General features: G+C 53.3%; 1 protein-coding gene across 1 annotated transcript in view; it reads right to left on the bottom strand.

Annotated features, from left to right (window-relative positions):
- NIBAN2 (niban apoptosis regulator 2) overlaps positions 1-20,553 on the bottom strand; it is a 101,035-nt gene that overhangs the window by 17,409 nt on the left and 63,073 nt on the right. Inside the window, exons 4-7 of the mRNA XM_050926339.1 lie at positions 20,363-20,468; positions 17,391-17,558; positions 4,038-4,153; positions 1,098-1,202 (exon numbers count right to left, since the gene is read on the bottom strand). Of these exons, the coding sequence (XP_050782296.1) occupies positions 1,098-1,202; positions 4,038-4,153; positions 17,391-17,558; positions 20,363-20,468 (495 nt within the window). The remainder of the gene's footprint in view (positions 1-1,097; positions 1,203-4,037; positions 4,154-17,390; positions 17,559-20,362; positions 20,469-20,553) is intronic.

Here is a 20,553-nt window from a genome sequence, read left to right as displayed (position 1 = left end):
ATGCTGGAAATCTGCAATCTTCACCTTGGCCCTGGAGGACAAAGTGGTTCCCGGTCTATTTTGCTTCCCCTCTCATGCATTAGCTCAGGGTTGCAGCGTCTGAGTGGTTACAGCTAAGGGGCACTGTTTGTTTGTTTAAAGGAGGTTTCAAGTGGAATTTTGTAGAGAATGTCTCATGGAAACATTTCTATTGCTCTCAAAATTTTAGAACAAGCTGGTTTGTATAAGACCGTAGGTCCATGCCAGATTTAGCCTGTGTTGGTCTAAAAATGGTTTGCTAAATATAATTGGGACGAGCCACGCTGCTGGCTTAGCTGTGGCTGAGTGTTTGCAAGGCTATACTTCCTTCCCCGCGGGGGTGGCCAGCACCACAAAAGCCGCATGTTCTGCACGCATCAGAAGGTAAGTGGGAGGTTGAGAAATAGGCTGTTTACACCTGTGACGGGGAGCTTGATAAAACTAGCAGAGAGGCATATGGACCGCTTGTTTCCCTGCGCCCTCGGGGAGAAGTGGGTGAATCAGGGAGGTGATTCACACAAGCCAGCAGGAAGCAGAGTCAAGGCACCACACCCAAGGCAAGGGGACCCATTCCGAAAGCTGTCAGAATCCAGTCCTGGATTTCCCAGCAGCCAGCACCAATTTCTGGAGTGTGTCATCCATACAGGAACATTTCAACCAGTGCATGCAAATAGGTATGATTTCACCCCATGCTGCCCTGGCCTCTTACCACCACTTCCTTCCTCCCCTCTCTCTCACACACACACACACACACACACACACACACACACTCTCTCTCTCTAACCCAGGGGTAGGCAACCTATGGCACTGATTTTCAGTGGCACTCACATTGCCTGGGTCTTGGCCACCAGTCCGGGGGGCTCTGCATTTTAATTTAATTTTAAATGAAGCTGCTTAAACTTTTTAAAAACCTTATTTACTTTACATCCAACAATAGTTTAGTTATATATTACAGACTTATAGAAAGAGACCTTCTAAAAACGTTAAAATGTATGACTGGCACGTGAAACCTTAAATCAGAGTGAATAAATGAAGACTTGGCACAGCACTTCTGAAAGGTTGCCGACCCCTGCACTAACCTGTATCCAGAGTCTCTGCCTCTCCTGGGCCTTGCCCTTCAGCTTGGGGCCGATCATGGTTTTCAGTTCTGGGACCAGTTCCTCCATCACCAGATTACTCAAGACCTAGAGGAGCAGAGCGAGGAAGCTGTTAGTGACTAGATCTCACATGGCTGTTAGCTGTCCTTCCACCGCTGGGCTCTCTGCTCTCCCCGCCTCCCAACCCATCTTCTTCCTCCCAGGCTGCCTGTTTGTTCCCAGCCGGGAACTTCCTCCTTCCCCACCTCATGATATGCAGCTCCAGACTCTTACGTGACACCTTCTCCTGTGCATCTAATGCTTTGTTCAGTGGCTATGGTACTTCCATCTAGATCAAGGCCCACCATGAGGGCTCTTGGCCTGAAACGATCTCTCCAGAACACATGCTAATGGCCTCCCTCCAGCAGTTCGGAAGCACTGATGAAGTGCTCCTTACAATTTGTTTTGTAGCAGAGAGAGCCCCTTTGGGCCACAAATCCTTTTCTGATGCCCTAGCAGCATCCGGGCCCCATATCCCAACAGAGCATCGGGAACAGGTTCTGTACGGGGAGTTGCTTCCTCGTCCCGCACAAGGGTCTTTCGTGGCTCAGAAGGGGCACACTGTGCCGCTCAAGTCTGAGTGGCGCCCAAGACGGTGCTCCGGTTGCTAGCTAGGATGGCTCCACCAACCCAGGAAGGTGGACGGTCCTGCTGGAGACATCTGCTGGTGGATCCACCCTGCGCATCTGCAAGGACCGAAGCCAGTTTCCGATGGAAGGGGCTGGCCGGATGTGGTTGTGTGCACATGAAGGACGTGTGCACAGGAAGCTAACGAAGATGTTCTCCCACCACCAAACACGGGGAGCATCATGATTAGAGCTTCGGCTCAGAGCAGCTGCTCATGGTTCTCTCGGGGAATGGGAGTCAGTTCATGTGCAAGCTAACCTGGCCTTGGTGCCTGTGGCAGCCATCGGCCACACTGCCCTTTGCATCTCATCCACGTTCCCATTGCATTACGGGGTAGGCGCTCACCGCATCAGTGACAGTCTCTGCTTGGCTTAGGTCCCTCCCTCCCAGAGGTTTGGCTTGACGCCTCCCTGCCCATTTCCTCCACGTTCAGCCTTCTGCCCACCTTCCGATTGGCTGGGTTCCTAAACCCAGGCGTCGACCCACCCCTCCCCACCACCTTCCTAGTCCCTTCTGAGGCCTGAACTGTTCACAGGTGGGATTTTGGCGCTCCACCCACTGGCCGCCTCCACCATGCCAAGGGGATCATATTAAAATGCATCACGCGAGTCCATAAAGCTACGTCCTTGAAATCTAAGCTCCAGTATTTCACAGCTCTGTATTTCACAGCCTGCCAGCGTCCCTCCCCATTGGGGATTCCAGCACCCCCCTGCCAAGGATTCCTCCCCCTGCCCCCAACCAGGAGGTTCTACTAGACACTGGCGGGGAGGGGAGAGAGGATATTTCCCCTCACATTAACGCTGGGAACTGTGTATTTGCAGAGGCCCAACCAGCTCCCTGAGTTGTAACCAGCCACGGCTGGAATTCCTGCCCGGCCAGAGCAGCCCGACTCCCCATGGAACGTCCTGGGAGGGGTGCGTGTCAGAAATGGCTTTTACCAAGGCACCTTTCTCTTTCTCAATCTTCCCGTAAAGGACGGCCAGGAGCGGTGCCTGTGTGCTGGGAGGGGTGAAGCAAGGGGGTGACAAGGGAAAGAGGAGGGGCACAGGAGCATTTGGGGTACCAATCCCTGCCTTAAGCTTGCCATCAAGCATGCAATCTTTCTTTCCACAAGCTTGCCCTCCATGCCAACCCAGCCCCAGGAGATGGTTTAAAGCCAAGTCTTCATGGAGAGCCAGATGCAGCATCTGAGCAGCATTTCTTGGGGAAGGGCATAGGCGGTAAACTCCCCCATCAAGATACCAGCTTGGGCACAAGCTTCTCTTCCCAACTTAAGCATCACTCTTGATGTCTGGGGAAGGTTGGGGAGTGGGGGTGTCACTTTTTAAAAGGTGGCTAAAGCCGATCTTTCTAAAGATGTTTCCTCCCTTTAGCGGGTCACTAGGACCCCAAAATGCAGCCCTGTCTGTGGAAAGGTTGGGCAGGGCATGTGAAGGCATTCAGCATCCCCCAGGACCTCCGCAACCAGCAGACGCCTTAGACGCCTTGCCACGGCAGCTCGGTGGTGGAATCCGTTCATCCCTCCCTCATGCCCATACAACTCCCACCAGCAGAAAGAGAAGTGTCTACGAGAGGGAAGACACATTTGCAAGCTGGGCTGGAGATCAAGGGGGAACAGGCTGCAGTGGGCCTCCAGGCATCCAACAGCACCAGGCAGAGGTGGAGGAAGGACCAGGAGCTGCCAGTGACCTCTACCCTAGCATAACACCCACTCAGCAGTGACACGGGGCTGGCACGTAAGCAGCATGCACATCCCAGGCTTCCCCCCAGCCCTCCCTGGAATGGCGCCATTTTCCCCAGCCTGGAGGGTTACATGACTAAGCCAGTTCTCCCCAAGAGACCAGCTGCCAGAGCAAAGTCACAGCGGTTTATCCCTTCGGGGGGACGTCGGATGGGCCACGCCCTGCAATGCAGCCAAGCCTCAAGGCTTTGGACAGTCTAACCCAGCAGGGATGCCAGCTCCACTCCCTCAGCAGCCGCTTAGTCCCCCAGCTAGGGTGACCAGACAGCAAGTGTGAAAAATCAGCATGGGAATGGGGGGGGTAATAGGAGCCTATATAAGAAAAAGACCCAAAAATCGGGACTGACCCTATAAAATAGGGACATCTGGTCACCCTACCCCCAACCCTGAGTAATCTCAATCCATTCAGAAGGCTGATTTGGAGGCTCCAAACCATTCCCCTTCTGGCTGGGGCCAAATTATTGCGGGAGAAGCAGCTGTGCAGCTCTGGGCCGGGAGACCCCTCTCGCCCTCACCTGGACCTCGTTGCCACAGAGCATGTCCCAGGTGCCGTACTGCTCCTTCGACTGCCGGTACATGCGGACGGCATCCGTAAAGGCTGGGGCCTCCACCTTGGAGTCCTCTGGGATCCCTGAAGGAGAGAGAGGTTATTTAGGCTCGGGGAGGAGGGTGGCAGAGAGGAAACTACAACAGATTTTCCTGTGATGCACTCACAGCTTCGGTTACATTTTTGTCCTTCACATTAGTTCTACATTCTCTTCCCCTGCCGTGACTCACGCTGACAGGGACGGCAGCCCTTGCAGGGAGCTCACAGCCAGCGAGCGGACACAGTTCCCTGGGACTGGAGTAGCATGAGCTCCCCACTCCAGCCAGAGCGGCAAAGCACCTTCAGAGGCCAATACCGCTATTTAAGACTCATTGAGATGGACCTGGACTAAAACCCCAGATCCAGATACCCCCAAAAGCCCTGGGCACATTTCAGATCTGGAGCTAAAATGCAGCTGCCTAATATTGTTCCCTGTACTGCCTCCGAGCGGCAAGAGAATTGATATAGGGCATCACACACCACCACCATTGTCATTTGACCAGGGGGATCCCACAGCACATAAAAGGAGGGGAGGGGAGAAAGAAGGTGCCTTGGCCTCGCCAGAAAGATTTCCTATTGGCATCAGGTAACTACACACCCAGCCCGCCCCATGAGAGCTCTCCCGAGGCTCAGGGGGTTAGACAGACACCTGGAGCACTGCGGAGAGCAAGCCACAGGAAGTGAGGTTGAAAGGAGGCAGGGAGGGAAAGGAGAGAGAGGTTAAAAAAAATAGTATGAGGCAATGGATGAGTCATGGGCAGCGTGAGGTTCCCAGCCAAACCCAGTGTGGGGAGTGGGGCCACCGACTGCACTGCAGCCTGCTCCACTCCCCCTGAGATTTCAGCTCCATGAGTCACAGCAGCACAGACCACAGTGCAGACCTCGGGACGGGAAGAGGACTAGTTGATAGGGGGTGGGGTGGCAGAGAGGTGGCAGTTTTTTGCATGACCTCCCCCATCCCTGGAAGCCAGAAGCCCCATCTGTAGATGGCTGTCCATGCAGGGAAGGGACTGGGCTGCACCAGCAGCTGAGGTGGTTAACGGGGGGTTAGCTGGACTTTGAGAGGTACCAGGCTGGGGCCAGAGAGTTCTGGGTTTGCATAACCCATTGCAACACTAAGATACCCAAGAAGAGGTGGCACTGGCGTGAACCTTTCCAGAGCTATTCCTTTCCCGGAGCTGTGGAAGGCAAGAGAAGCGAGGGGGCTGGGGGCACAAATTGGCTGGTTGCCAAGCATTCCATGCCAAGTACAGGGGTCCCATTAACCCTGCCCTGCCTCCAGCCTCTCTGCAGTCTGCACTGGGATCTGCAAGTCTGGAACGCACATGCTGGGAAGTGGAGTGGGGGGAGTTCACCTCTGAGTAGCAAAGACGCCGGATGCCTGATGCATTAGACTGCATGTGGACTTCCCTTCTGGCTGCCTTGGCCAGCAGCAGAAGGAATGCAGGATGTGACTGGGACTCAGCACAAAGTCTGGGTCTCTGCAGTCTCCTGCCAGGCAGAGCTGAGCCTCCAAATGCTTGCTTCAAGCCAGCTCTGCTTGTGTGAAATCCTGAAAAGCAGCCTCCCTCCCTCCTACTCTGCCCCCTCGGTGCAAGTTACAGATGCCACAGCATGGAATCCAGGCAGCCACAGATGCAGCCGAGGGATTCTTAGGGCAGCCGAACTGGAGAAAGGATCAGAGGCCACAGCTAGGGAAATGGAGGAGAAGAGGATAAAATAACTCCTGTGTAGACAGAAGAAAGCGAACGCACACAAACGCGAAATGCAGATCAGCCACTCCCATCTGACAGTACACAGAACAGCAGCAACTTTCCGAGTGTTAAGGCAGAGGCTAGGACCTCGGCCAAGAAGAGGAGCCAGCGTAGTGTCAGTTCAGTAGTACCTGACATTCGTGCGTAGTGCCCGAGTGCTCCCGGCACTTTTCACAGAGACTACAGCAGCAGGGTAGAATCCTGGCCCCACAGAAGTCAGCGGGAGAAATCCTAGCTCTGCTAAAGTCAGCCTCTGCCCCAAAAAGCATACACTGAGTACCCAATAAAGCCTATAATCAGTGGCAGGAGACACTTGCCCTGGCAAGACTGGGGCTTGGGGGGAGACAACTCAGACTTTAAGGTCAGAAGGGACCATCACAATCATCTAGTCTGACCTCCTGCTCATCGCAGGCCACAGAACCTCACCCACCCACTCCTGTAATAGACCCCTAACCTCTGGCGGAGTTACTGGAGTCCTTAAATATTGATTTAAAGACTTCAAGTTATATTTACTCGTGTTCAAACAAGCAAGTGACCCGTGCCCCATGCTACAGAGGAAGTCGAACCTCCCCCCCCCACCCCCCCTCACCACCACCAGGGTCTCTGTCACTGTGATCTGGGGGAAAATCCCTTCCCAACCCCAAATATGGGGATCAGTTAAGAGGAATCAGCCTCCCTAGGGATACAGATATCTGAGCACCCAGATGGGTCTCAACAGATGTGGATTCAGATACTATGACAGAGTCAAAGTGCATTAGTGTCCTACGTGGTTTCTAAAGTACTCTCAGACCAGAAACTCCAAGTCCCCAGACTTGCTGTGATACCCACAGACACGGGTTTGGAACACGACCAAACTACAACAGTTTCCAACATGTTACTGCTTCATATAGCACTCCCCCTTCAGGGCTCTGCTCCTGCAGCCACCAGCAGCCCTGAGCTGGAATAGAGCCCCATCAATTTCCATCTAGATTGGGAGGCCGCATTCCTAGGGCTAGAGCACTGGGCTGGGTTTATTCCTGGCACAGACACTGGCCTGCTAGGGGACTTTGGACAAGTCAATTCACCGCCCCGCCTCAGTTTCCCCATCTGTAAAATGGGGACATTGATACTGACCTCCTTCGTAAAGTGCTTTGAGATCTACTGATCAAGAGAGCTATACAAGAACTGAGAATTATTATTTCACAAAGCCAGGCCATCATTGTTAAGGCCCTACCAATTTCACGGCCATGAAAAATGCGTCAGGGACCGTGAAATAAGCCCTTCCCCAGGAAATCTGATCTCCCTATGTTGCCGGGGGCAACCCAGCCGAGGGCTCCTAGCTGCGAGTTCCAGCCAGGCTGGGGAAGGACAGGACTTGTCCTTCCCCTGCATGGCTGCTCTCGGGGGAGAAGGGGGGGGAAATCAGACCCACCTCTGGGTGCCTCCCCATGCTGTGGGAAGCTCTGGCATTGGGCAGCAGCTCCAGAGGTTCCTGCAGCCGGAGGAGGCTTGTGGAGGTGGATCTGATCTCCCCCTAAGAGTGCAGGGAAAGGACAAGTCCGGTCCTTCCCCAGCCTGGCCAGGACTAGTAGCTAGGAGCCTTCAGCTGGGGCAGATCAGGCCCAGCTCCACGAACCTCCTGTGGCTGCAGGAAGCCCAGCAGTTGCTGCCTTCAGATCCCAGCTCTGAAGGCAACACAGAAGTGAGGGTGGCAATCCCATGACCCCCCTATAACAGGTTTGTGACACACCCACCCACACACACCCACGGTGGCCCCCTTTTGGGTTGGTGCCCCTGCAGTTACAACAGCCTGAAATTTCAGATTTAAAACATCAGAAAATGTGAAATTTACCAATTTTCCAATCCTATGGCCGTGAAATTGACCTGAATGGACCGTGACTTTGGTAGGGCCCTAGGCATTGTGATATCTGGGTGATGCTCTTATTATAAGCAACCAAGAAATGCTCAGGCCAAGATTATTCCTTTGGGTGGTCACAAGAGCAGCAGTATCTTCTGCAAGGATACAGCTAGGCGCCTGCTCCACTGTTACTACTGGGGCGGGAGGGGGGAGGGAGGGATTGCTAAATCCACTGAAACAGTTCAGAGCAAACGAAAGCAAATTCCTTCCAAGTGTTTTGAAGCAACAACTGTTGTAAACGGAAGAATGCAAAAAGGGGTCAGTTTTATATTAATTTAGTAGCAAAAACAATTCCTAAAAATCTTTGAAGTTAGAAATGATGAGGGCCAGTGGAGTCTAAAGTTTGACTTTAATTTAAAAGTCCCTACGTGAAAACGGCAAGTACTCAATGCAAGTACTCAATGCATCCTACTCCTCGGGTGTCAGACCTACCTGCAAAAACCAGTTTATTTACTTTTCATTCCGGTTAGCCCTGCAGCGCCTGGAAGAGCCAGCCGGATGCTCATGTGACTCACGCATCTGACACCAAAATTGCTAACTAAGCAGCTACTGCAGAATCTCTGTTGCGATCTATAAGCCAGGGAGAACCCAGCTGTATATTCGCACCCCAGCAAGCGCATGATGGGTTGGCAGTTAAGAGGGGGAAAAAGAAATCACAAGGCATTTTTGCTTGTGTGCCGAGTATTTCTCTGGAGTGTGGGCAGCACAAACATGAGGAACCACAAGTCTGGTTTTTAATCAAGGGAATTTCAAGATAATCTTATTGAAACGCGGCTAAAAGATTTAAGACCATAAGTGACCATTATAATCATGTCGTCTGATCTCCTGCAGAGAACTGACCGGAGACCCTCCCCAGGGAGTCCTGGGCTATCTCCTTTAGAAAGGCGTTCTGTTACTGGAATCTTTGGTTTTATTTGTCATAAAGCCAGGTCACCAATGCAGCTGTGGCATGTTTAAACGTGTGCCCCTTTAACACCAGAGTTTTTCAGGGCAGGGACTTCCTAGTTCCAAAGCCTGTTTGGGGATAGACGGTCTGAGAGGAGAGCAGGTCAAGGCAGAGCTGGTGATTTCTGCCTGACAGCCAAACCAGGACACCTGTAACGGTGTTTAGAGTAAACAGCAACACAGCAGGGTAATGCACTAACTAGCGTCTCCCTTCCAGTGACTGAGATTCACAACACAATATAGATCAGCAGCAAAGCAAGCTGGACGGGCATCCGCCTACTCCCCTACGTGGGTGTTTGGCCCAGGTGAGCGCAAGTGGCAATCTGACCAGGAATGGAGTAGCCAGGGACCCGGTGCATCAGAAAGCTGGACGAGGCTGAGGAAGCATGTGCAGCACCTGTTCAGAAAGTGCTGTGTTCTAAGCAGCAGCAGCCTTCCAGGTAGAATGTGCTCATTCGTCCCAAAGAATGCTGGGTAAAAGTGATCCCTCTTCCATTGGGTAGCTCCCACCTCCAGACAGATTTTACTCCTGCTGTGGCCAGGGCCACCCAAAGGCCTCTGGGGGCCTGGGGCAGAATTTGAATTGAGACCACTTCCCCCTGCACTGTCAAAAACATTACTGCTGATGGGATACCCGGAGGGGCGGGGGAGTTGCAGAGAAAGACTGCCCAGCACACACCCTACATTGGTGGCTCCTGTCCCGGGGGGCTAGCCCCAGCATCCCGCTCTGCAACCTGGCGCATGGTGTCGATGCCACTCAGGTTTGGCTTGGCCCCCCAAACCCACATGGTGCTGTGGCCCCATGCACCAGGCCACAATGCCACACATTCAAATTTGGCCCAGCGGCTCTTCATCGTGACAGGACAAAAGGATGGCCCGGTCAAACCTGCATGGTACTGCAATCCAAGCACCAGGTCGCAACACCACTTGGTTTGGGGACCCTCTTAATGGCAAACGGCCCTTTTTGTCCCGCACCCAACCCCGGCCAGCTCTGGCTGCAGCTAAGTAAATGTGGAGTAAGACAGACCCTCTCCTCCAGCCCGAGGTCTGTAAGTAACCCTCCTGCCCTTGTAAGTGCCAGAAACAGGTTTGATGGGGGGTATGGCTGAGCAGAGCTAGGTGGGTTTTTTCCCCCCCATCTCACAAAAATCTGAGATTTTGAACATTTCTCTGCCACAGATGCAGATAAAAGCAAAAAATATCAAAAATTCTCAAATGAAAAAATCCTAAGAAGCTCCGTTGGGGTTAATCAGAAGGTTTCTACAAAAAACCCTGTTTTTGACCCTTTCACATTCAGAATTTTTGTTTTGCTGTAAATTAGCTTCAATTTCTGAATAAAAAGCAGTTTTTGAAACCAGAAAAGTGGATTTTTTTTTTATTTAAAAAGCATGAAGAGATGATTTCCCAACTTTTTCAACTAAAGGAAGTTCATTAAAACAGACCTTTTCCTGCAAGACGGTTCAGTCTTGACAAATCTGCATTTTTGGACAAAAATGCTTCAGGCCCAAAAAAAAAAAATCAGCTCTATAGACAAGTTTGCCAGCAGCCCCTCCCCACCTTTCAGCCAGGATCTTACTGCTGGCTGCCTCACAACAGAGGGTTGGTTTTGTTTCTATTAAGATTGCCCAGACCAGGGTGGAATAAATGATTGAAGAAAAAAATCCCCTCATCGTTACTAATGGGGAACAGTTCCTCTTTTGTTAGCAGCTGCTAATTATGGATCTTGGTCTCTCTCCGGTTATGTTTTTGTGTCTGGTTGGCAATTTCCCCTAAATCAAGGGAAAGTGGTAAAAGCCCAGGATAATGTAGGGTGTGCGCATGCGTGCGGAACAGGGGAACGAATGCCAGGTCATGTAGCTGGATGGGCTTGCGGGTTAAATCAGAGCAGGCCTAAGGCCTTGGAGTCCAAGCCTATATCCAAAGTCTGCAGCTCCAGCAACCCCTTGCTCAGAATACAAATTTACTAGGTCTGGTCGTCGGAGATCTCCAAGCACTATGAGGAACTAGGGTGACCAGATGTCCCAATTTTATAGGGACAGTCCTGATTTTTGGCTCTTTTTCTTATATAGGCTCCTATTACCTCCACCCCCATCCCAATTTTTCACACCTGCTGTCTGGTCACCCTATGAGGAACCCTATGGCCCTCACCTTTGAAGTAGGCCAGGCTGATTGGACTTAGAACAATGCTGGAATAAATTGCCTAGGGAGGTTGTGAAATCTCCATCTCTGGAGATATTTAAGAGTAGGTTAGATAAATGTCTATCAGGGATGGTCTAGACAGTATTTGGTCCTGCCATGAGGGCAGGGGACTGGACTCGATGACCTCTTGAGATCCCTTCCAGTCCTAGAATCTATGAATCTATAAAACGCTGCCTGCTGTCCGCCTCCGCCACCACCCCAGTTACGTACCCACCAGCGATGGAAATTCTTCACTGTGGGGCTGGACTAGGGAGGTGGTATCAAGCTGTTTGAGCACAGCAATTAATGAGCATTGATTACAAAGACAGCAATGCACCTGCCTGGCCAGTTCTCCAATGTTCCCTTCTTGCCCTTCCACTTCCCCCTTGGCTTAGGGCCCTGAGAGATACCAGGGAACTGAGGGCCTTTGTCACTCGGGCAGAGCATGAAGAACAGCACTAGGTGGGAAAGGAATTCCAGGGTGGGGTGTGTGTGATAAGGATTGCCAACTCTCTAATTACACAAAACCAAACACCCTAGCCCCTGCCCTGAGGCCCTGCCCCCTGCTCACTACATTTCCCCTCCCTCGGTGGCTCGCTCTCCCCCCACTTTCACTCACTTTCACTGGGCTGGGGCAGGGGCTTAGGGTGTGGGATGGGATGCGGGCTCCGGCTGGGGATGCAGGCTCTGGGGTGGGATGGGAATGAGGGGTTTGGAGTGCAGGAGGGGGCTCCAGGCTGGGGGGTGGGGCTGAGGGATTTGGAGTGTGGGAGGGGGCTGCGGGTTGAGGTGGGCGTTGGGGTGTGGAAGAGGGTGAGGGCTCTGGGCTGGGGATGAGGGGGTTGAGGTGCAGGAGGAGGCTCCAGCCTGGGGCTGAGGGATTCGGAGTGTGGGAGGGGCTGCAGGTTGAGGCAGGGGGTTGAGGTGCAGGAGGAGGTGATGGTTCTAGGATGGGGCTGGGATTGAAGGGTTCACGGTGTGGGTGGGGGCTGGGGAAAGGGAGTGGAGTGCAGAGGGTATGAGGGCTCTGGGCTGGGGCCAGGGATGGGGGCTTTGAGGTGCAGGAGGGAGCTTCAGGTTTGCGGGGGGGGGGGGGGGGTTTCAGGGCTGGGGTAGGGTGTTGGGATGTGGACTTACCTCGGGCAGCTCCCAGTCAGCGGGCAGGCTGCCTGCCTGTCCTGCCATCGCGTTGTGCATGCCCTGGAAGCAGCCAGCAGGTCCAGTGCTAATAGGCTGGGGGTCCAGGAGGCTCCATGCACCGATCTAACCCACAGGCACCGCTCCCCCCACACCCCAGCTCCCATTGGCTGGAGTGTGGAGCCAGTGTTTGGGACAAGGGCAGCGCGCAGAGCCCCATGGCCCCCCAGCCTAGGAGCCGGACCTGCTGGCCGCTTCCAGGGCTCAGCGCACTAGCCTGCCTTAGCACTGCAGCACTGCCAGGGTCCCTTTCCAACTGGGTGTTCTGGTGGAAACCTGGACACCTGGTCACCCTAGGTGTGACTGATGGCTTTCCCCCTTCAGAGCTGCTTAATGAGCAGCAACTTCCAGCCTGGCCCCAGGAGGAAACACCAAGAGAGAGGGTGAGTGCGGGAAGGGTGTGAAGAGATGCATGTAAACGCCATAGTGTGCCTATGCCAGCAGGGCCTCACCCCACGCACAGCCCTGCCAGCTCCCCATTCCCAACCTGCACAGGCCTGTAACGGAGCTAAGCTCTGCCTTGCAGGGACCTGTTGGAGCATGAACGTGGAGAGCTGGGATGGAAATTTTAAAAAGCAGCTAATATCTGCTGAGTCAAGGGAGCAGGGAGAGGAGGAGGAGGAGCTGCTGCTCTGAGCACCTCCATTCCTGGCAGATTATCACAGGCAAGTGCAATGAGACACCAGTGAGGATTACAAGAGTTGAAATCTAACTCACAATGTCTTAAAGGGATAGGGGCCTGTTTGTTCAGCTAAGCCTGGAAAGCTGATAATTTTGTTCTGGCAACTGGCAGACAGACAGACCTGCAGTAGCTCTCACGTGAGCTCAGAAGCAAGTGCACTGGTGGCCGAGCACAGGCCTGGGAGATCTAATCTCAGCTCCAGCACCCGTTTGCTGTGGGGCCCGGTTGGGCAAAGTCATTTCATTAGTTGTATCATGGCCGTCCTGAGATCCCCACTGTGCTGGGCGCTGTGCATAAGAGACCGTGCTTACACGAGCGGACAATCTAAGCAGACAAAGGGAGGGAGGGGAAAAAACAGAGCCACAGGCAGGGGAAGTGACTTGCCCAGAATTGCACAGCAGGTCATTGGCAGAGCTGGGAACAGAGCCCAGATCACCAGGATCCCAGTGCAGTTCCTCACTGGCCAGGCCATACCGCCCCTCCTGGCCTGGCCGTACCGCCCCTCCCAGCCCACCATCTTCTGCAAGGGGAAGAAGTGTCTGAATCCTGCGTGCGACTCCCCAGCCTGTCCAGGAGCTCCGCTGAGAGGAGTCCTCTGCTGCTGAAAACAGCTAAAATCAAATTCATGCTATTTAGGGCCTAGTTACAGTTCTCCTAGTGATGGGGAATTTCAGGACTTCTGGAGGTGGGTGCGAATCTCGCTCCAAGTACAGAGATGTTACTTGCAGCCCTCTGACAGCCAGACCTCAGGTGGGGTGGGCAACTGTTTGAAACAATGGGAACACTCCTGCAGTTTAGACTGGAAGCTCTTTGGGTCAGGGACCATCACCAGGTGCATTTCTCTGTCCTGGCATTCTCCCATATAAACACGTTGCAATGGGTGTATTTAACACCAATAGACCCTCTACCAAAACAAGACACTCCACTACACACGCTTCTCCCTTTGTGGAGAAGACAAGAGAACGAACACGTGACAGATGCGTAGTCACATAACTTACTGCACTGCTGGTAGGCGCTCAGATACTACGGTGATGGGCACGGTATAAAAACCTTCATGGAGTAAAACCGGGACAGCACCTGGCTGGCTGGCGGCTCTGTAGAGAGTTTTATATGGGCTACCATGAGGCTAAAGGGCACAGTGCTGCTGGAGGTAGCTACTTGTGTGTGAGGCAAGAAACAGAGGCCCTGACCACCAGGGGTCATTAAGAATTGAGCAAGGTTTACAAGTAGGGGGCACTGGTTCTGGCTGAATGATCTACAGCAGAGGTGCCCAGACTGTGGGGAGTGGAGGAATGTTTGGAGGGGGTGGGGCGAGTCCCGGGCCAGACCCCACTAGTGGCAGGAAGGGAGCCCCTCCCAGCCCAACACCACTCCCAGCTCTGCTCCGGCCACACTTCCAGCCCTGACCATGGTCTGGGTGCGTCTCTGCACGTGGTCCCGATCCCAGACCTGCCCCCAGCTGCAGCCCCCTTATCCCTCTCCACGGCCCTGCTCCTGCTCCTGCCCCTGGGAACCGCAGCCCCGCTCCCAGCCCTGGCTCCAGGGGGCCATAACTCTGAAAAGTTCAGGCACCACTGATCTATCGCAAAGCAGGATTATGTTCTGCCTCCCTGGCTGGCCTCCTCACATTAACTGGCGGAAATATGGTGCTCTCTGCTCACTGGCCTGCAGCCCCTGCTGGTATCGATGTAACACCCACACTGCGAGGGTGAGATGACGTTAATCCCCGTTTGTGCATAAATTGCAGGGCTGTAAAACGCTTCAAGGCTCATGAAAGGTGCATGAGCTGCTCCTGACAGCAGCTAATTCAATTACGCAGTAACACTGATTCTCTGCTTGCCTTTCCAGTCCTCCCAGCAACCACCAGCCCACCCAGCTCCCATTCCCCCTCCCCTGAGGCCAAGTGCCACGACACCCTGTCAGAGCATGGAGACAGCAAGGAGGTGGGGTGGGGAAGGGTAAATGACAGGAAAGTGGCTCTTTAAGACTGAGCCTTGATCAATTTAATTACCCCTTTGGGGGAGAAAAATAATAATTAAATCTGGACGAGCGGCTTGCCTTTAACAAGCGCTTTCCTGGCTGGTTCACACATTGTTGGCTATTGAAACGCTTTGTCATGGAGTGTTTAAACTCCCTCGCAGCGAGCTCTGGCTCCCCTTTCTCAGTTCCTGGGTGATGGGCCCTCCGCACAGGCTCAATCAAGCGCCACATGCAGGGGGCGTTCCAGGAAAGAGCACAGAGCCAGCGGCGCCTCCAAGCCATTTCTCTCCTGGACTGTAAAAGCCAAGGACTTCAGTCTACCTCCTCGCCGCCCAGCCCCACCCTGTGCAAGTCAGTCTCTCTCCTCCTGCACTTTAACCCTTCTGGGAACTGAACTCCATATATCACAGGCCTCACTCCAAAGTCAGCGCTGAAGAGCAGAGGTACCTATGGGCCCCCAAACTCTCCTTGAAGAGGTCCTAAGGCCTTACCAGCTGGTCAGGTTCTGGGGAGAAAGAAGGAAGGAAGGAATCTCTCCCTCAAGTCACCCACCAGATTCCTCACCCTGATGCTTATATATATGGAGATATACCTATCTCATAGAGCTGGAAGGGACCATGAAAGGTCTTCAAGTCCAGCCCCCTGCCTTCACTAGCAGCACCAAGTACTGATTTTTGCCCCAGATCCCTAAGTGGCCCCCTCAAGATTGAACTCAACGCTGGGTTTACCAGGCCAATGCTCAAACCACTGAGCTATCCCCCACTTAACAGTGCCATTCACTATCTGGACCTCACAGGGTTGTTTTTTGTTTGCTTGTTTGTTTTGTTTTTGAAAACATCCTCACAGTCTAGAGTCCAGACAATGGCAGGCCAACTAGTCCTGCTTTCTCCTCTGACTCTCACCCCGTCCACAGCTCCTGAGGTCACCTGCCAAGGGAAAGAAGGCTGGTTGGACAATGAAGTGCAGAACTCCATGTGCTTCGGCTCCTGTCTGAGCACGGGATGCTCCAGGACCTAGTCCTGGCATCACCTCTGGCAGCTGGTCTAGTTTGCAGATGCCTTAAGCTGTGCTCAATACACCCTGAAAAGGCCCTCAAGGTCCTAGTGATTGTGGGGCTCTGGTAACAACGGGGTAGCCGCCCCATTTGTGCCCTGGCCTTTCATCCTCACCCTCTGGATCTCACCAGCTGACACCTAGATTTTGGATCTTTCATTGTGTCCAACTTCAGATCAAAAGTGCTGAGTGAAAAGGTGGGTGTCTCAACTGCCACCCCTTCAAACTCAGTCTGAGATCTAAGAGCCAAGCTGGGTCTTTTCTAGCATGAAAAGCACATGAGATTCTGCCATCTGAAGCCATTCAGGCTTTGCATGAATCCAGCTTGCTCTCCCAAAGCAGCGTTAACTCTGCAGAGCGGACAGGAATGAAAGTAGTAACATCCCATCCACCTTACTGTAGCCAATCGAGTCAGCAGAGGTGGCTTTTAATAGCCAGTGGCAGATCAGATGAGTAAGAAGGGGCCCCTATCAGTGTCACTGTTTAGGCCAGGCTCTCACGTAAAGTGTATTTCCGTTAATGAGGCTTTCGGAGATCCTGCTAAATCCTGAGCCACGAGCACCCCCCCATCCAACTCTGTCTCAAGTGGGAAAATGGCCATTTCATCCAAAGCAACAGCACATACAAGGTGCTATCACGGGGCAACTGGAAGAATCCAGGAACATGCTGGCCAGGCTCTGATGCCTAAGTGACAGTTTTGGAAGGAGCTCATTCCCTTCAGAAACAGTTCTGCTTATGAAGGTGTTTTCTCAAGATCATTGGGGACATTCGCGTGAAGATACCAGGTTTAACTTGTGCCAGATCTGCCGACTTACCCGATCTCTCCCCCAAGCCCCTTTTCATCTTCTGTTAGCACTGCAGATCCAATGCAGCTATGGGGGAGAGTGATCGATTCCATCTGGGCTCAGGGATCAACCCCCTCCTGTCCAACAACCAAAAACATCCCACCACCCTCCCTCAAGCAAAGTTTTACCCTAGAAGAGAGGAACCCGAGACTCCATAGAGCCCACTAGGGGCTTGGTTACGGCTCTCGATTTTACACAGAGGATGCTCAGGTACTGCAGTGTTGGGCAGCCATATAGAATGGCCCAGTAAGTTCAAATTCTTATGCCACTGGGGCTGCAAGCATGTCCCGACAGACTGAACACAGACATGGCCGGAAGGGTCTTTATTAGCACGAGGAAGCCAGCCCCCGGCTTGACTCAGCTCTCAGGATTACTTATTTAGATTGCAGTATCACCCAGGAGGGCCAGTCGTGGCCCAGAACCTCATGCGCTGCGCACTGAACGCACACACAAGGATACACACGCAGGACGGCCATTTAGCAAACACAAAGTGCTTTTAAGCACAGCCTGTTTGACACGGAAACAGCAGAGACACAAAGAAGCCTGGAACCCCCCCGCCCCCATGGCATTTCCTAAGAGGATCGCTTCTCGGGGCCAGACGTCACTTGGGGAGGGAATAATTCTGATCTTGCATGTATTGCTAGTAACACCACAATATTCACAGCTTCCCGGGGGCAGGGGACAGGGAAGGAGGAGACCAAGGTGCACAAGGTCCAATCTCTCGGTAGGAGGCCGCAAGCCCCGCACTTACCATTGTTGCAGTGACGTACGCAGTCCTGGAACACCGCTCGCCATTTGTCCTGCTCCTTCCCAGTCATCACGCAGAAGTAGTAGTGACGGGAGTACGGGTGCCAAAGGATGAGAGGAAACTGGGTGGGGCACTTGAGGATCGGGGCATTGCCGGATTTGGGGGCTGTCCCTGATGAAAGAAGAAAGAGATTCCAGCACACGCCTGTGACTTGAGCTAACACTGGTTGGAACAGGCCAGGCAGGAGGCCCACATTCTGGATCCAAAGGCAAGGCATGGGTGAAATGTATCAGAATGAGTGCCATGGAGATGGATGGCCTCAACAGCCTGACCACAGAGTGGCTTCCTGCACTGCCCCGCTACGGGGGGCTCAACCCAGACCCGTCATATGGGACCTAAGGGGAGGCCAGTCTCCAGGGGCCATTCAGCCGCTGTGGAGACTACCGGCAAGAGGCCAGTTAGCTCTAGGTGGGTGCTGCTACTGGACCAGATTCTCTCTCAGTCTCACAAAGCCCTGCCCATATCATGCTGCATTTTAATCCAAGGGGGAATATTTCCTCTCCTCTCGTTACTTCCAGCCTCCACTTTCACCATTTGGTTGCATCCCTATTCTGGGTCTTTGTGTCACATCAGCTGGCAGGAGAAGCCCCAGTCCAGGGGGCTGGCACCAGCCGTCAATGGGGATGTTCGTGTTCCCGGGACTGGCACGGGACTCACACCTAGTCAAGGGCATGGCAATAAGGCCTCCATCTAGACCTGCCTGCAGAACAGCTCCACTGGAGCTTTGATGAACCAGAGTCAGTGGCATTCCTAAACCGGCTGCCCCAAACTAAGATGGAGTGAGGGGAGTATTTGACAGGAGTCTTCAATTACCTGTGGTGGCAGATGACAGAACAAGGAGCAATGGTCTCAAGTTGCAGTGGGGGAGGTCCCGGTTGCATATTAGAAAACACTATTTCACTAGGAGGGTGGTGAAGCACTGGAACGGGTTACCTAGGGAGGTGGTGGAATCTCCTTCCTTAGAGGTTTTTAAGGTCAGGCTTGACAAAGCCCTGGCTGGGGTGATTTAGCTGGCGTTGGCCCTGCTTTGAGCAGGGGGTTGGACTAGATGACGACCTGAGGTCTCTTCCAACTCTGATATTCTCTGATTCTCAGATATGTACTTGCCTCAGTCTCCATGTGCTCCAGAACTAGCTCTGGAGACATCCCAAACCATCCCCCACCTCCCTTTTGCCTGAAGTCGAGGTGGTGACCCAGACTACCCTTCCTGTTCTCAGGGAGCATCACAGCAACGTGGTTGCCCACTGGAAAAGCAGTAGGGAGTGACAGGCCAAAACCGAGGGAGCAGCTCCACTGCAAAGCACGAGTGAAGTGGCCAAAAGGAACAGCCGCAGGGAGCTTGAAGGAGCAGCTGAAGGGCCCTTGGCATGTGCCACTGGATGACAGATCACATGAAGACTTGTTTTAGCTGCCGCAGAGGGATGGATGATGAGCACGTTGCATTCCCACCTGAGATCACCAGATTTTGTTAAGGATGAGCGTCCCAGAGGAGAAGGAAGCAGTAGGGGAAGCACCCACATCTGGCAGAAAGAAAACCAACCAACCAGAAGAAGATTTCCTGCTGGGGCGTTAAAGAGTCTCTTCAACAAGGTCAAACCCGTGGGGGTAGCGCTTGCCTGACATTGCAGAGAGGACGGGAGGGTCTCAGCCTGTGGGCTGGGAGCACGTATGCACGGTCTCTGTAACATAGCATTTAGATGCAACCCGCGAACACTTTCCACAGCAAGGGCAATATAGCCCAGGGTCCTGGCCCCATAACTACAAGCTCCTCCACCTGTTTTAGGGACATAGGTTCAATCCGCATGGGGCTGATCACTGGCCCGAATTCAGTGCCCTGCAGCAGCAGCTCTGCTCTGAAGAGAGGTGTTCCCCTGGGAAAGAGCCCCTGGAGTGGGAAGGGAACGTGTTCTCGCCAAGGCACGGGGAGGGTTTCTACCAACTCCCAACCCCACAGGCCTGCTCCTTAAAAACGAGGTCATTCCATGTGGTTTTAGAAATCACCAAAGATTAACCTGGTTTTAAAAATCTGTGTGTGTGGAGGGGGGGAATCCACACACATAACCAGAACCAGGACCGCCCAGCGATGCTGCAAGGGGTAGCTAGCAGGGTGGCCCATCTGAGCCAACCAAAGCCAGCTTGTTTCAAGATCGTAGGGGACGAGCTCACAGTGATCAAGATATTCAGCATTGCTCAGCTGCCAATCCGCACCCAAGCGCTTTTGAAAACCTGGCACTGAGCCCCTGAAAACCAGCCCTGCCCCCCCAGCCCTCTCACCACTCTCCAAACAAGAGAGCGGGAGGAGGAGACTTGGCCAGAGAGGTTTCTCATTCGCTAAGGGAAACGGTTTCAGAGAAATCAAGTGGCCGGCTCTGGAGAGCAGAGGCTAGAAGTGACAGGCTCCCTTCCCAGAAAAGAGCAGAGACAGCACAACAGGGGCCCTGGGGAAACAATCCCAACTGCATTCTCAAGGAGCAGAGCGAGGGAGGGTGAGAAGGCATTTGTGTGGGAGGGAGCCTATGCCATGCAAAGGAGTGTTCATGTCTTCATGGTACAGCAAGGGACACCAGATGTTTTCACTCCTCCCTACCTATACTGTGTCCCCCCACACTTCCTTTGGAGCCACCTCTCCGGCTCCTCTATTTCTCCTCATGAAGAACATTGACACCAGGAGCTCGAAAGGGACAAAAGGGGACCAAGATCATATGTATCCATGTCCGCCTCCAGCTCCTGTCCTAGAGATGATGAAAAGCATTCTGGGATAGCAGGAGAAGGGAAACACAGACATGAGCCAGCCTGGAATAATAGAGTGGCCAACGTACATCACCTATTCTAGTCCTCCGTTATCCCACCCTCCCCCTTTGCCCCTGAACATGCAGAGCACCTGGGAGATTGGGTCATCAACAGGGTGGACATACCTGGTAAACTGCTATTGACAAGCTCAAGATACTGGTCCAGCGAGGTGAGGATTTTGTAGCCGGCGCTGTTGAGGACTATTCGAGGCTGAATCCCTCTGTCATAGGCCTAGAGAGGAAGAAGAGTCAGTCTGTGGGAGCAGTTCCCAAAGCTGCTCAGTCCAGGATCCGTAACAAGCTCATGTCTCGGAAAC

Source organism: Gopherus flavomarginatus, chromosome 17 (genome assembly GCF_025201925.1).
Source record: "Gopherus flavomarginatus isolate rGopFla2 chromosome 17, rGopFla2.mat.asm, whole genome shotgun sequence".
Classification (NCBI taxonomy): Eukaryota; Metazoa; Chordata; order Testudines; family Testudinidae; genus Gopherus; species Gopherus flavomarginatus.
This window is presented reverse-complemented; position numbering and strand designations above follow the sequence as displayed.